The sequence below is a fragment of the Pan troglodytes genome, chromosome 14, assembly GCF_028858775.2.
Source record: "Pan troglodytes isolate AG18354 chromosome 14, NHGRI_mPanTro3-v2.0_pri, whole genome shotgun sequence".
In the NCBI taxonomy this organism is placed as follows: domain Eukaryota; kingdom Metazoa; phylum Chordata; class Mammalia; order Primates; family Hominidae; genus Pan; species Pan troglodytes.
Genome location: NC_072412.2, coordinates 23,410,226 through 23,426,618, shown reverse-complemented (window position 1 = coordinate 23,426,618; position 16,393 = coordinate 23,410,226). Strand labels below are relative to the sequence as shown.

The following is a 16,393-nucleotide window of genomic DNA, read 5'->3' as shown; positions in this document are numbered from 1 at the left end:
GATTCAGTCACCCTTATGAAGCCTTCCTTGATTTGGTACATGGGTGAGAACTGCAAGTCCTCTGAAACCCATAGCATTTTGCTTTTACCACTTTTATGGAATTGAATCCATCAAGTTCTCCTATGTTTTAGGTGTATCTGGGCACAGGTACAACTTCCTTGGCATCACCACATTCCCTACAGAGTCATACCTAACTGGTCTCTTGTATCTGACATGTGTTCAACAAATTTGGTTGGGGACATGGTTTCATGAAAATATAAATGTTGGATTATGCAGGAACTTAACTCTTATGCTTTTTTTTTTAAGTAGCATGATGTCAAACTAACTGTTTGAAGAACTTCTCCATCCCCTGTAAGACTGTAACAGTGTTATATTGAAAAAGAGTTCTGGAAAGAACCGACCTTAATGTCCCTGTCTTAAAAAGCCATGTCAATCTAGGATGGAAAAATCATCTAAACAGTGATAACCACACAGTGGGCAGTCAGTGTCAAAGGGCGGGCTAAGTGTTTGACATCCGTAATTTCACTGGCTCTTACCATCCCCAGGGGCAGATGAAGTTACTCCATATCCTACCCTTGAGAAGACCCACGGCAGGAGAAGTTCAACAGTTTGCCCCGGTTGCCAGGGATCTTTTAATAATAGAGCCAGGGTCCCAACTCAACTAGAAACATGTGCCAAGAGACTGTAGCTTACCAAAGCTCCCTGGAGAGGGGTCCAACTGGTTGTCATCATTTAAGAGTTTTTTCCATGGCATATTTCGCACTACCTGAACCACTGACTCTGCTGCCTGGGCTTCCACCCACTAAGGAGGGGGTTTCTCCTTGTGAGCTGGTAGGAGAAGCAGCATGAATGCTCCAAACTCCTAGGCAACACCTCCATAAGGCAACAGACAGCACTGTCAACAAGTAAATGCAACCTGTAACTTAAAACAGGTCACAAGCCTAAGTACTTGTTCAACAAACCACTGCTCTTAAAGCTTACCACTAGGTGGCAGGAGCATGGCATGCTTTGTAAATTAAAGCGGCAGGACATTTTCCCAGCTCTTTTTCACAGCAATACACAATCTTGTTAGACTGCTTAAAATTTTTCAACGATTATTTTGTTATTTTTAGGATAGTATGATATAAATAAGTGATTCTAAATAAAAATTATTCTCCCTATTGAAAGTACATTATAATATTTATTTTAAATAACACCATAATATATGTTGATTACAACTTTTCATATTCAACAATAAGTTTAAATTTGCTTTAATCCTATAAGTAGAACCTTACTGTTAATGAGCTGAATTAAAAAAACTGTATATTGAAAAATAGTAAAGACAAATTTAATTTTGTAATGCTACAAAATAGACAAAAATTGCTTTTAACTCATGAAGGCTGGAATCCTTGCGTTTCACCCTTTTCCTGTTTGTTTCCCTTAGTTTGTATTTTGTTTCCCAAAGCCAAAATAAAAAAGGTTTCAGGTTCTACTTCACAAGCACTTCTCTACAAGTAACACCGAACATTCCCAGTGTATAAGATGCAATGTATAAGTTATGGGTAAAGCCATAACTATATTTTCTCTTTTTGACATATATATTAAGAGTACAGGCTCGCCACGGTGGCTCACACCTGTAATCCCAGCACTTTGGGAAGCTGAGGCAGGCAGATCACGAGGTCAGGAGATCGACACCATCCTGGCTAACATGGTAAAACTCCGTCTCTACTAAAAAAATAGAAAACATGAGCCGGGCATGGTGGCAGGTGCCTGTAGTCCCAGCTACTCAGGAGGCTGAGGCAGGAGAATGGCGTGAACCCGGGAGGTGGAGCTTGCAGTGAGCCGAGATCGCGCCACTGCACTCCAGCCTAGGCGACAGAGTGAGACTCCGTCTCAAAAAAAAAAAAAAAAAAAAAGAGTACAAGAGGGGAGAAACTCTATCTTTACAAAAAATTAGCTGGGCATGCTGGGCGTGCTGGCAGGTGCCTGTAATCCTAGCTAATCGGGAGGCTGAGGCAGAAGAATCGCTTGAACCCGGGAAATAGAGGTTGCAGTGAGCTGGGATGCACCATTGCACTCCAGCCTGGTGACAGAGTGAGTGAAATTCCATCTCAAGAAAACAAAAGTACAAGAGGAAGCCTGATGTGCTATATAAGAATTCTGAGGCCAGGCGTGGTGGCTCACACCTATAATCCTAGCACTTTGGAAGGCTGAGGTAGGCGAATCACTTGAGGCCAGGAGTTTAAGACCACCTGACCAACACGGCAAAACCCTGTCTCTACTAAAAATACAAAAATTAAGCTGGCATGTTAGTACACGCTTGTAATCTCAGCTACTTGGGAGGCTGAGACATGAGAACTGCTTAAACTCAAGGCAAAGGTTGCAGTAAGCCAAGATCGCACCACTGCATTCCAGCCTGGGTAACTGAATGAGACTGTCTCAATAAAAAAAAAGAATTTTGAAGAAATGACTGCAACTGAAAAATGTGATGAATATCTGGAGGCAAATTCGTAGAATTACCAACATGTGCACGCCCCTTTAATAAACTGAATTTCAATATAATTGTTGTTCTGCTTTCTATCTTTCGTGATCTTTTGTGGGTAGAAATTAAATTTGATATAACTAACAATAGCAAATATACATATAAAACCATAAAATGGTCAAAATCACCCTGGCAAATAACTACACACTAGTTCATATATATTCACTTAACAGGTTCTCAGGAATAAAATATTTCAATGATTTTTAAAAAAATAATTCTGTTAAGCAGAAAATAAAATCCAATCTTTAACATAAAAAAACCCTCCAGACATATACAAATCCTTTTTTAGGGAGGGGAGGTTACAAACTACGAGTGGCGCAGGTAGGGTGTTTAGTGGAAGGAGTGTTACCCTTCATCCTTCATCTCACCCAGGAATTAGTGAAGTTTGGTCAGTTGTACAAACAGGAGCCAGCAGAACTGGAACTCCTTCCTAAGTCTGGTAACTACTCCTGTGTCCTTACAACTGCTCCACAGGCTCAAATATGCAAATGAGCAGACGGTTCTCAACAGTCAAGACCTCTCAAACTGGTGAGCTCTCCACGGGAACCTCAGGTAACAGACAATATGCAGTCTCACTTCTCTGGCTGCCCAGGGGACCTTGAGACTAATCTCAATCTGAAAGTACTCTGCAATAGTCCTACTTTCTAGGTCTTTCTACAAAGGTTCTACTAACCAGGTCTGTCTGTATAGCAAAGGTCAAGATGGACAGTGCAGAGGCTGTCCTGGCTTCTGAGTTTGCAAACTTGCTGTGCAATCATTCATCTGTAGGTGCTAAGACAAAACTGAGGGCCTCCCCAGGGATGGGTGGGAAGGAGCATTTGCTAGGGGATTATTCTCTATGGCAAGCACCATCTATACCTGCAAATCAATCTAGAAATGTATGTGAAGAATAATCTGCAATATATACACATGAATGCGTTTCCCCATCTTCCAGCTATGTAAGATAATATTACTCAGTGCTTTATAAAGTGAAAATTATAAAGATGTTTGATAGAATATGAAAAAAACTGCTGTTGTAACCTTGACAGCTATTAGCTTAGTCAATTAATGAGGAGCTTATGATCTACTCTAAAATAAGTACAATAACCCATCATAAAAATCTCTTTAAACAAGCATCATTCAAAGGCTGACAGGTACCAAACTGCATGTTCCTAATTCATTCCTAGGAAATTAAACAGACTTAGTGATGGTGGTGGGAGGTGGACAGGTACCTAGGTGGGAAGGGGCGGGTCCCCAGTGAAACCCCACCTTCAAGCCAAGGACAGCCTGAAGCCTCAGGGCACAGATGCCAATTTCGTGTGAAGTCAGCGACCTGGAGTGAGAACTTCCTTGATGCCTTTCAACCAATCAAATGGTGCTTTTTCCAGGCCTGCCCATGGACCAATCAGCATGCACTTCCTCCATTCTGAGCCTGTAAAAACCCCCAGACTCAGCCACTCATTGGGAGTACCTGCCTGCAGAGAGGAGCAACTCATTCCAGGTCTCCTATGTGCTGAGAGTTGTTCAGTCACCCAATAAAGCTCTTCTCAGCCTTGCTCGCCCTCCATTTGTCCACGTAACTTCATTTTTCCTGGATGTGGAACCTGCCCAATGGTGGGAGCGAAAGGAGCTGTAACACTTTCCTGGATGGCTCGCCCAGCTGCAGGTGGGAGTTAAAGGGGCTGCAACAAATTCCTGGCCAGCTCACCGAGCTACAGACAGTGACACGCTCCTGGACTGCAGGCGTGAAGAGTGGCAACCCTTCTGGGGGCCCAAACCTTGGGATTCCCTCAACTAAAGCTGTAACACTATAACCCTCCCACTTTCCACCAGCACCAGGAAGCTGCAACATGCAACAGGAAGCAGTGGTGGGGCTAGACCAGCCCAAGAGCTGCATACTGGAGTGGGGCAGTGGGACTGAAGGAGATATAACACAAATGGGGTGAAACATGCTCCCAGAAACACGCCCGCCTGCTTGCTGTAATGCAGGTGATGAGAAGAAGAGAGCTGTGGCCCTTCTGGGAGCCCAGATGAGAACCAGGCTGTGACAGGCCGTAACACACTCTTTGGGGCTCTGCGATTCCTGGTATCTCTGAGCTTTCACTCGTCACCACGTTCCCCTCGTCCACACGCTGGTGCCTGGAGCGGAAGCCAGCTACAGTACATCTGGTCCAGCCGCAGCCTTGCATGGAGCCAGCACCTGTGCCGGCACCTGGAGCTGCCTGCCCTGCTGCAACAGCTGACATGCCTGGCTGTGTGCAGAGGCTGGACTCCATGCTCACTCACTCACACACCCCTCGCTGCTCCATCCCTGGTTTGCCCTTGGCAGGCATGGGATCTGGGCTGGCAGTGCAAGCCGAATGCAGCCTGCTGGGCAGAATGGGTGGAACGAGGCTAGTGGGCACGAGCAAAACTCAAGCAGAGGCACTGCCAGCCCACAGAGGTTTCCAGCTGGTCAAGTGACACCCACAGGTGCTGTGACATTAGGACAGGTCTCTTAACAGAAAGAATTTCACTTATATGTACTTTGTGGGAAAGGTTACAGAAACAGCTTAAAATACGAAGAAGAAAGATATGAGTCAGAGCTGCATGGAGCAGAAGACAGTTTGTTTACAACTTATTTTTTTCCCCCAGAATCTAGTACCTGGTACATGTTCAATAAACATCTTTTGAATGAAAGGTGTGGCAAATGTCATCTCAATGAATCTCGTACATTGTCAATTTATTTCAAAGGAGATAGAGATTACTTCTGAACTTGGTAAACAGCAACCTGACAACTCCCATTCCCACTAATACTGTAAGGGCAACAAGGTCAGCAGAGGGCCACTGACCTTGACAGGTTAGGGACCAAGGGCAACACCTGTGCAAGCTCCCTTCCCGCAGGAGGGTCGCCCACATGAGGGACCTCGCCGCTGCCCTTACCTCCTCCTCCTCCTTTTCTTCTGGACCGGCTGCCACACCAATGTTCATCAGAAGGTCCTTGCTGCCCTCATCACCATGTGTGGCTTCCAGGGGATCCTGCAAGGACACAGGCCCTGGCTCTCTCTGAGCAGGCTCTTCTGCCCTTCCTTCACTTTCCTCTGAATTCGCGGACAGGGCACTGTGATTGCTGTGACAGCTGGCACTTCCTGCCCCGGGGCTCTGGGGGCTCTGAGGGCTCTGGGGCTTGGGTGTGGTGGGCCTTAGAGGGGTGGGAGGCTGCTCAGGGTCAAATGTCAACTGGCTGCCAGCGTTTGGGTCACAGGAGTCTTTGCTCAACACATCCTGGACAATCGGGCTTGGCAAAGAGCTGCAAGTACAGGAACTGTCGCTTTCCACCGCCCAGGAACTTTTGGCTTCAAGAGGAAATACGGCAGTGTCAGCGTCTAGGTGGGGCCCCTTAGAGGTGGCTGAGCCGAAACCGGGGGCCACGGTGCAGGTTGCAGTGGTCCCATGCATGACCGCCCCGCCCCGCCTGCTGTCCTGCTCAGTGCTCCTGGAGACGCGGCGGGAGTAGTCGTCATGCAGCCGGCTGTGTGCCTGGAGTCTCAGGCTGGCCTCTCCAGGGGATGGGGCCCCACTCCTAGGACTCTCCCTCCTCCAGGCGGCCTCAGTCACATTGCTCACAAGTTTGAAGACTCTGTCAAAGTCCTTGGCCCTTATCGGGCTCCTCCAGCGTTTGGTCCTTCCTGACCCAAGCTTTTGGGAGTCAGCGGAGGAACTGCTCAGGGTCCTCTGTGGTACCTGTGCGTCATGGGCCGTCCTGAGGTCTGCAAGATTGGAGGCGGACTTCCGCTTAAAGGAGCTCTTCTTCAGAAAGGCAAGATTGTCCGTGCTCTTGCTCCTCCTGTAGCCCATGCTGTTGTTTTCAGGGTCCCTCACGAGAATCTCACACACGGCGGGCACCTGGCCAGTGGCTATCGTGGGTGTCGCATGGTTCTGGGGCGCATCCAGCAGGCAGATGCGGCCCAGGCCGTAGGCTCTGCGGAGGCTGCGGGAGCGGTGTGTGCTCCGCTGGAAGGCATCGTCCGTGTCCTCGAGGTCGGAGCCGTCCAATGTGCCCCACTCTGCTGGCCTGAGGGCACCACATGCTGGTCCCGGTGCTAAGGGGGAGCCCCTGCTTGCCTGGGCTCCTGGGACAGCGCCATTTGGGATGGACTTTCCCAGGCCATGCTCCGAAGCCTCTCCCTTTGAACAGGCATTTGACCCCTCTCGGCTCTGAATTCCTTTCAGGACTGAGGACTTCAGTTTCTTAAAGGATCCCATTTTCCGGAAGGAGGCGAGGGTGTTCCATGTGGAGGAGTTCCCCACTAGGACCATGGAGTGGGGCCGCTCGGGGTGGGCACCCGTCCTCTTCCGACTGGTGGAAAAGAGGCGCACAAGCTTGGCTGGGCTGAGTTTGGCTTCCTGGGTGTCCGAGTCGCCACCAGGGCTGCAGCCACAGACTCCATTTCCACACGCAAGGGAGGTCACCATCTTGGCGTCTTTCAGGTCCGAGCCTGCACAGGGGGCTGCGGGGCCTGGCCCGAGGCCGTTTGGGGCAGTGGTCATGTTCTCCAGGCAGGGTGCCCAGGGCCGCACGGCAGCCTGGGTCATGGCCATGGGCACTGCCGAGTCCGCAGACCGCAGCTCCAGGCCTTCATCTCCAGGAACGCCGTCCTGGCACTCACACCTGCCTTGCACATCGGGCTCCTGGGTGGCCACGGCCTGCAGTGAAAGACAAAGCAGGCGGTTTAGCCATTTCCCACGCAGTAGCCCCTCTGCTCACAGAAGAAGAGGCACACGCCAGCACAGGGCTGGTCAGATGAAAGCTACTTCAAACTCAATTAAAATTGTACATTTCCCCTCCATTCACTTCGTAAGTTGAAGGAAAGATGCAAATATACATCCCTGGACAGAGAAGGGTAATTATGGGCTGTGCCATGGACATGAAGGTAAACTCCTGAACTCACTGGAACCTGTGTAGGTGAGACTAGGAAAAAAACCGCTGGAATGAAAATATCTAGGTATCATTCAACACTATCTTTTCTTCTTATTTGAAATGGAAAAAAAATAATAATTAGGAAATACCAAAAGAAAACCTCACAACGATTTCAAAAGCATGACATTAAAATGGCAGCCTGTGTTGAATCCAACATACCGAATACTCAAACCAAGTGCTGGCACACGCAGGAATAAGCATGACGAGCAGAGATGGAGCCCCACATGCTGGCAGCTGCCTCCTGTCCAGGAGGGCTGAGACGCCCAAACACTAACTGAGAGCCTCACAGGGCCACCCAGACACAGGTGGGAAGGACTCGGCAAGGACATGCCAGGGCAGCCTCTGAGAAGGAAACACATTGGTGGGCGTCTTTTTCCAACTGGCCATACAGCAGAGAGAAGTGAGGATGCTGCTGAAGTATATTAGAAATTCAGGGTTGGGTGCAGTGGCTCACGCCTGTAATCCTAACACTTTGGGAGTCCGAGGCACGTGGATCACCTGAGGTCAGACGTTCGAGACCAGCCTGGCCAACATCGTGAAACCTCAACTCTACTAAAAATTCAAAAATTTGCCAGGCGTGGTGATGTGCACCTATAATCTTAGCTACTCGGGAGGCTGAAGCAGGAGAATTGCTTGAACCTGGGAGACAGAAGTTGCAGTGAGCCAAGATTGCGCCACTGCACTCCAAACTGGGCAACAGAGTGAGTGAGACTCCGTCTCAAAAAAAAAAAAAAAAAAATTCAGAGGTAAGAATTCAAATTAAACAAATTCGGCGTCTTTTTCCTCTTCCCACGTGCCCTGACAACCACACACTCCTGCACCCATGCCCACCCCACACATCCACTTCCACACCTTCCCCCAATACCTGTATCCATATCTTTACTGCACACACCTGTGTCCATACTTTCCCACACACCTGTGTCCATCCCTTCCCCACACACCTGTATCCATCCCTTCCCCTCAGACCTTGTCCATGCTTTCCCCATCATGCACATCTGTGTCCAAACCCTTCAACCCCACACCTGGGTCCATGGCCCTCCCCTGAAAAATGAAAATCCTGCTCCCCCTTGACCTTACCCATCAGGCCAAGACCTGCTTAGCCTTCAAGTGATAGCTTACATGTCTCAGCCCCCCATTCTCAATAAATAGTTACTGGATGAATGAATGATAGATTATGATAATAACCATAAAAGACTACCAACTTTTAAGTACTTACTATATGTCAGGCCTCTGCACTAAGGTCTTGGAAAACATAACGTCACTGAGTACACATAGAAACCTAAGAGGTCGCAGAATGACTTGCATTTTTCAGACAACCAGATGGATACTCAGGCAGGTTAGGTCATTTGCCTGGGAGTCCTGCAGCTGTCCCCACAAAGCCCACACTCTTCTCCACTGCAGTAAACTAATGAACAGAGCAGCACAATGGGCATCTGTACCCCAGGCATCTGACTCCAATTCCTGGGCCTCACGACCCTGACTGTAAATAAATCCCAAAAATCTTTAGACATCAGTCAAGGCCATTACCTCCAAGGCCACAGAGGCCAAAGGCAAGAGAGGAACAAGAGGAGGACATTTTTTAAAGATCTTGAGATCAGATCCCAATTTAGCGTATCCCTATCAAGTGCAGAATCTGACCCCACGCAAACAGAAACATCTCTCTTCTGCTCCTACGCCCCATGTTCTTGATGGGTTCCATTTTTATTTGCCCCTACGTCATTTCCAGTGAGAAGGGATTCCCACGGACAGCCATAGGTAAAGGGTCAAAGGGTTGATTCCACCCGGGACAAGGGAGGCTACGATGACTTAGACCATCAGCCAATTCCATTCATCAGAAGACTGATGGGCTACCACACGCCCTCTGCAGTTTAATGTTCTAATGGAGGAATTAGGGGGCCAGAGGAGCTGTGGGTTACATTTGAATGAGCCACATAAGCAGAGGCTTGAATCATCTCTGCGATGAGACTGGATATGAAGCCTGTAACCAGTTGCAAAGTAAGTTCAACATTTGATATCACCTATCCACCTTCATGTGCTCTAGAAGGGATAGGGAATTTCATTGTTTCAGCATCTCAGAATCATGAAATGAATGAGATTGTTTAATCAAAAGGTCAAGTCCAGTTCACAGGCACTGACATTAGTAGTAATGGTCTTCTTATGACTCGCACTGAATACAGAAGAGAAGGCATGATTTCTGCCTTGTAATTCAGGGGATTAGACAGCTTCCTGACACCACCAGAGGGCACTATAAGACCTTTTATAACCAAGGAGGAAACAAGGGCCCAAGACATGGCAATCGGCCTAACCTTGGTGCTGTCATATGGCTCTTGAGTCAGTCATTTCAGTGATCTGTACTTCAGTGCTGTCTACAGAGGAAGAGGTACCAACATTTATGCATATGCCCACTTCATGAGCATCTACTGGGTACAAGCGTCTGTGCGGGTCCCATGAGGAATTCAAGGCAGTGATAAGGTAATCGCTCATTCTAGATAAGAAACTGGCAAGAGCAAAGCAACAGTCAACGACACACAGTACAACTGGGAGACAGTACATTTGGGGAACCAGGTGTCTGACTGACCCAGGAATGAGGGGTATCTCAGGATATGGGACTTTCAGGGTTGAAACCAGCAAAGTTCCTTGCAAATGGGGTAACTGATCACTCTACAGTAAGTAAAACAGTATCACTGGAAGGAAAGCTCAGTGCGATAAATTAGTAAAATTAAGGTGAAAGTGGGTTTAGAAAAGCCTACACATCCTTAATCTAATACCTCATCATTCTTTGAGACGAACTGCAGGTGTCTCCTTCCCCAGGAATTCCTTCCTGAGCCCCCTGGAATGAATGAAATCCCTTACTCTGTGCTTCCACAAGCCTTCAGGCATCTCATCAAATTGTTTTTACCAAAATGGATTACAATGATAGCTTTATATGGCTGCCTTCAAACAAGACTGTGCACTCTCTGAGGGTAAGAATGGTGTGCTTTGCACACTTAGATTTAACTTCGATGTGAAGTCGTATCAGTTATCCTGCCTTGTCTAATCCGTACCAAGGTAAGAAGTTGTTGCAACCCACTATGTTTTTATAGAGTGAAGAAGTTGAAATTTTCTAACACTCAGAACTTAATTTGTAGGATTCAGATTTCATAAAACACATGCAAAAAATTGGGGTTTCTAATTGGGACAATATGCTTTTTAAACGACCAGTGACTTAGTATTTTGTTCATGAGCTGAACAACGTGATTGTTGTGTGCTGCTAAGAATGAAACTGAAAATTATGGAAAAAAAGCCTTTTCCTGGAATTTCTGAGTAACATACCAAGTTGCATTATTTAGAACTAATACTTTGACCTCTATTAACTAACCAAGGGTTGCAATTCAATTAGTGGTTTTGTAGCAAGTCTTATAAATTGTGGGAACTCTGCCAGAGATAGGAACAGAACAGAACTAAGAAAGAATTTCAGATAGGAATATTGTGAAATCCACTGTCTACAAGCTGGATTCTAGGGTGTATGAACTTTAGAATGAAACTTTTTTTTTTTTTTTGGTGATAATGAGAATTTGCACCAAAAACAAACAAACAAAAAAATGAAACAAACAAACAAAAAAGCTTCTGACCAGTAATTTTTAAATAAAAACTTAAATTTGAAATTCAGGAATATAGAACAGATTAAATGTACAAACAAGCAGGAAGGTTTTTGTAATATACTCATCATGTACATCAGGAGTGTCTAACCTTCTGGCTTTCCTGGGTCACATTGAAAGAATTGTCTTGGGCCACACATAAAACACACTAACACAATTGCTGATGAGCTAAAAAAAAAAAAAAAAAAAAAAAAAATCGCAAAAAAAAAAATAACCCTCATAATGTTTTACCAAAGTTTACGAATTTGTGTTGGGCCACATTCAAAGCTTCCCTGGGCCACATGCAGCCTGCGGCCCACTGGTTAGAGAAGCTTGATTTACATGATAACAAAGTGACACTGAAAGAAAACATATTGAAATCCAAAATGCTGAAGGAGTGAGTGCAGACCCTTAAATCACAGTTGCACAGAATGTTGCCCTAGGGAACATGTGACCCCTATTCATGCCAGTGAGGATGCTAGGGCCCAGTGAGGCTGAGTAGCTTACTACCATTGCTGTAGTGACAGCCTAGCAGGGTGGAAATCAGAGGGTCCACCCCAGCACTGCTACCTCCTGGCCAGAACCTGGGGGTCATGCTAGACCCTCTTCCTTCCCTGCAGATTGCACCAGGTCTAAGCGACTCTACTGCATGCCCACCAGCCCTTTGTCGGCATGGTGGCTGGTGCCTCATTCCCAGCCTGCATTACCTTCCACCTGGATGACCATGGTCTGGCTCACTGCCCACCCATCCTTCACTCTGCTGCCAGAGTCCATTCCACACTGCAGATGGGTGTGTCACTGAACCAGGGTCACTGGCTGCCTGTGGACTTTGAGGAGATGTTGAATGTCCTGTGCCTAATACAGGACGCCTTTCCCTCCAGCAGGGCTGAGCTATTTGTCATGATCCTCACACCACCATGCCTTTGTGAGTTTTGTCTGCTCTCAGGCTCTTTCTCCAGCCATTGTTATCTCTCTGTTTTGGGAACCACAATTCCCAGATTCCTGACAAATGGCTTCTGTCCAGGTTTGGCAGTGGGCAGTGGTGGTGGGAGGTGCTTGAGGGTTGGGGGAAGGGAGTTGCCACAGTATTTTGTGGGCACGTGCAGCAGCTGTGGTGTCTCTGTGGCTCCAGCCCTGCTGGGAAGCTCCTCCCTCCCAGGTCCGAGGTCCTGTGGGCAGCACTAACTCCCAGCTCAAGCAACACGCCCTCTTGTTTACCACTCCAGCCCAGGGGCTGGTAGCAACTTCCTGCTATTGCACTGTCTTCTGTTTCTCAGCTGTATAAAAACAACCCCTGTATTAGATTCTCTGTTTGAAATACCTAGAAACAGTTCTCTAATGTTTCCCACACTGCCCGGTCATTCTGCTTTCCTTGTCTGCCTTCTCCACTAACCTCTCTGAGGAGCATGAAAAGTTCTCTACAGGCAGAAGCCTTGTCTTATTTCACTGTGTTCTCAGCATGTGTCTGTTGAATGACTGGCTGAAGGGGCTGCTGGCTTTGCACATCTCAGGTCTGATACCCCAACATCTGGGCCAGATGGTTCTTTGTTGTGGGAGCAGACCTGTGTTCTGTAGGATGTCTAGCAGCAACTGTGGCCACTGATGCTATTAGGAAGAAGAATTGTAATAAAAAGAGAGAGAGTGCTGAAAACCATGAATGTGCTACCAATTAGTTTCAGAATAGTTTTTCTGAAATTACTGGAAAAAAGTTTTAAGAGACTCAATCTTGCTATGTTGCCCAGGGTGGCCTCAAATTCTTAGACTCAAGTGATCCTCTCACCTCATCCTCCAAGTAGCTGGGATAACAGGTACATACCATGGCCAGTTAAAACCACTGAAATTTATCATTTCCTTTTTTTTTGTTTTTGTTTTTGTTTTTGTTTGTTTGTTTTGTTTTGAGACAGAGTCTCACTCTGTCATCCAGGCTGGAGTACAGTGGCACAATTTCAGCACACTGCAACCTCGCCTCCCACACTCAAGTGATCCTCCCACCTCAGCCTCCCAAGTAGCTGAGATTGCAGGCACATGCCACTATGCCCCACTAATTTTTGTATTTTTAGTAGAGACAGGGTTTCACCATGTTGGCCAGGTTGGTCTCAAACTCCTGACCTCAAATCGTCCTCCCACCTTGGCCTCCCACAGTATTGGGATTACAGGCATGAGCCACCATGCCCAGCCATAATTTACAACATTCACAAAGAGAAAGCATCCAAGGTCCTAATTTCAGAGATGAAGTTATTCCCCAGGCCTAATGCCAGACACTGTCCTTCCTCTTCCTAGCCCCAATATACACACCTTAGTAAAAGAAAGAAGCCCCCTTACCCTTGGATCTGGTACCTTCAGGGTGTCTCTGTGTAAGGAGTAGGTAAGATGCTTCAAAAGAGCATCTGTAGCTCTGGCGTCACTTAAGTATTCAGTCACTGAAGTTCAATGTTTGTGAATTGAAAGTATATGGACAAATGCAACTAGAATAAGCGTATCTTTTGGAAAGGTGTCAATTTCATACAAGCGTGTGATTGTCTTGGCTTGCCCTATGGGGGTTACTGGGCTAAACCACATTCCTCTGGGTGAGAATGGTGTTTCCCCAATAGGGATTCATATTTGCTTTGTCAATCCTCTGGGGTGATGGGGTGCAGAAAACAAGGATTTGCAAAGGCAGGTCTTAGACCACAAAGGAAAATCTTCCTTCTGTGTCTAAAGTTGCAGGTCAGGCTGGTGTAGTGAGAGATGAAAGGGCAGGTAGGTCTGAGCCTGTGCGAAAGATGCTGGCATCCTCCATAATGCCCCTGCCTGCCTGCGTCCCCAACCTCTGCACAGTGACAGCCTCTGAGCTCCTCTTCCTCCAATCTCACAGCAACCTCGGAAGGCTCCAGGGGAGCTGTTGCCAGTCACAGCCCTCAGCCCTGAAGACTGCCCTGCGTCTTGACTTCCTACAGCCATGGCCTGTCCACCACCTTTCTCGTGGTAAACAAGATTGCAGCAGTAACAATGAAGTTCCCGGTTAGGACTACCTCATGCCTGCAACCCATGCCAAAACTGATGTCACCACAAGACTGCACCTCCCCCACATTTACCATTCAGGGCAATGAAAATTTTCCAGATGGATGGCCCTAATCCTGAAGGCACTGTGACGGTCACTGGAGCAAAAACAATGTCTCTGCTTGGCAGAGGCAGACTGGCCCAAATCTGGAGCTGTGTTCACTGAGTTCACAGGCTAAGACACCCAACAGTGCAGTCAGCACAGAACACCCCTAAAGGGAATGATGTAGCTTTTATATCCACAGCTTAGACATACTTAATAACTGTGTGTAACAGCATATATGTGTGTTGCATTTTATTTTTGCTGCATTTATTTTAGTGTTCAATTTTTTTGTTTTTGCATAAAATGTGTTTCCAGGCAGAGCCCCAATTTATAGCTTTGCATTCTGAGGAAATGAGATTAATTTTCAACTCAGCTTCCACCCAGCAGCCTATCAGGTCTTCAGGTAGGGGATGTCCCCACAGACCATTCTGCCACTGCTGAGGACAGAGGCCCAGAAGAGGCCCTTTCCCTGTGCTGGGCAATCAAGTGTCTCATCCTCTCAAATTAGTTTCACACATTAAAGCAGTTGCTGAAATGCCTTCTGCTTCTAATTTAAACTGTCTTCTAATTGAACTGACATTTGCATATTGTTTTCTTGCAAGCCCTCCCTGCCTCTTGGCACACATCTCCTCATTTAGGACATGCACGACAGTCATGTGACATGATGCCACCAATGAACCAAGCCAGAGGTGACCAGCTACTCCTCCTGAACAGGGGTCCCTGGAGCACACACCCCATCTCTCAGAGGCGATCTGTGAGACTTTGTTAGAGGTGGAGGTTCTCATTGCCAGCGCGTCCTCAGGGAGACGCTGTGCTCGAACATAACCAACACACAGAATTCAGGAATACTCTGGTGTAATATCCCAGGGACATGGCTCCTTTGACACAGCTTAATAATGTTTTAAGTATGTCAGATGCTCAGTGGGGACTGAAATGAAAGCAAGTACTATATTCTGACTTTTGCGAGAAGTTCAAAACCAGCTAAGTTTAGTTGCTAGGAAAACTAAAGAATCACTAATACTTAAATATGTTGAATCTCAAAAAGGAAAGTGGAGATGCAAGATGAGACAAGGGTTATGTTACCCTTTACAAGGCAGAAGCAAATGGGAAGTGAGAGTCCCCATGCAACTAAGGAGGGAAACAGATGTGCTGCTGACAACACAGATGCAGAGAACCCAGTGATGACTGGACAACACCAGGGAGCATCCCTCTCAGCAAGACCAAGGGACAGGTGAAGGGGAGGAAGGGCAGCAGCTGAGGCTAAGAATTTGGGGTCAGGGTTCTTTGCTTTGAATTGCTTTGTTATGTGACCTGTGCTAGTCACACAACATCCCTGAATTCAGCTTTCTCCATGGGATCCTAAAATTTCTTTTAGAGCAGTTTCTTTTACTTTTAGAGAAGCACATGCATTGTAAAGAGAATATTCTCATCAAAATATTAATTATTCTCATGGCGTAAAGTTGATAGTTATAGGTCATTGCTAATAGGGAATGGTATTCTGGGTCAAAATTTCCAGATCCAAAGACGTGAAGCAATCTGTTGAAAAGTCAATGGATTTAAGTTTATTGTACATGCATCTGGCCTTAGGTAAAAGTGTCTATGGAGGTGCAGAAGATGTACCACATATGCAGGTGGCTGCTTTGGGGTTGATCTGCTTTGTGATTCACAGATGGAAGCACTGCCTACTCCCTGCAGTCATCCTGCTGGCTCAAAGGTCAAGGCCAGATAGAAGTGATGTGCCACCAGACTCAGTCAGAGATTGGCAAAGATCACCTGAATGCGGATCTGGAGAAGGTGATCGCTTTTCCCAAAGGATGCCTCTGAAACCAAACATATATAAAATGCCATTATTTCATTTCAAAATTAGCTGTATCTTTTCTCCATGAGTACGGATCATACATGCCTTCAGACTCCTTCAACCCTGACTCAGATAATAAATACCAGAATGTAAAATGTTCTGTAAACTGTTGAACAAGTAGTATTCTAAATATCAATTTTTAAGTCACTTGTTCAGACTTGAAGACACATTTTTTCCTATAAGATTCTCGTATCATCTTCCCCTTTCCACTTAATTTATAATGTAAACAAATTATGTTAAAAATATTAATAGGATCGCTATATTAAAGTTGTTCATTAGTAATATACTAAAATAAATGAAGTCATACTTCTATGAAAAGATGAACTGGATCTTTGACTTAGAAGCTTGAATGGTAGCAGAATGAGAAAAAGGACAG

General features: G+C 46.4%; 1 protein-coding gene across 8 annotated transcripts in view; it reads right to left on the bottom strand.

Annotated features, from left to right (window-relative positions):
* Window positions 1–16,393, bottom strand: part of SPATA13 (spermatogenesis associated 13) — a 328,600-nt gene that overhangs the window by 76,624 nt on the left and 235,583 nt on the right. For 5 of the 8 annotated variants that reach the window (XM_016925049.4, XM_016925048.4, XM_009426738.5 and 2 more), the window contains one exon: window positions 5,423–7,186. The exons of the other annotated variants lie outside the window; for them this stretch is intronic. In XM_016925049.4, coding sequence (XP_016780538.3) covers window positions 5,423–7,186 — 1,764 coding nt within the window. The remainder of the gene's footprint in view (window positions 1–5,422; window positions 7,187–16,393) is intronic. 8 annotated transcript variants of the gene reach the window in all.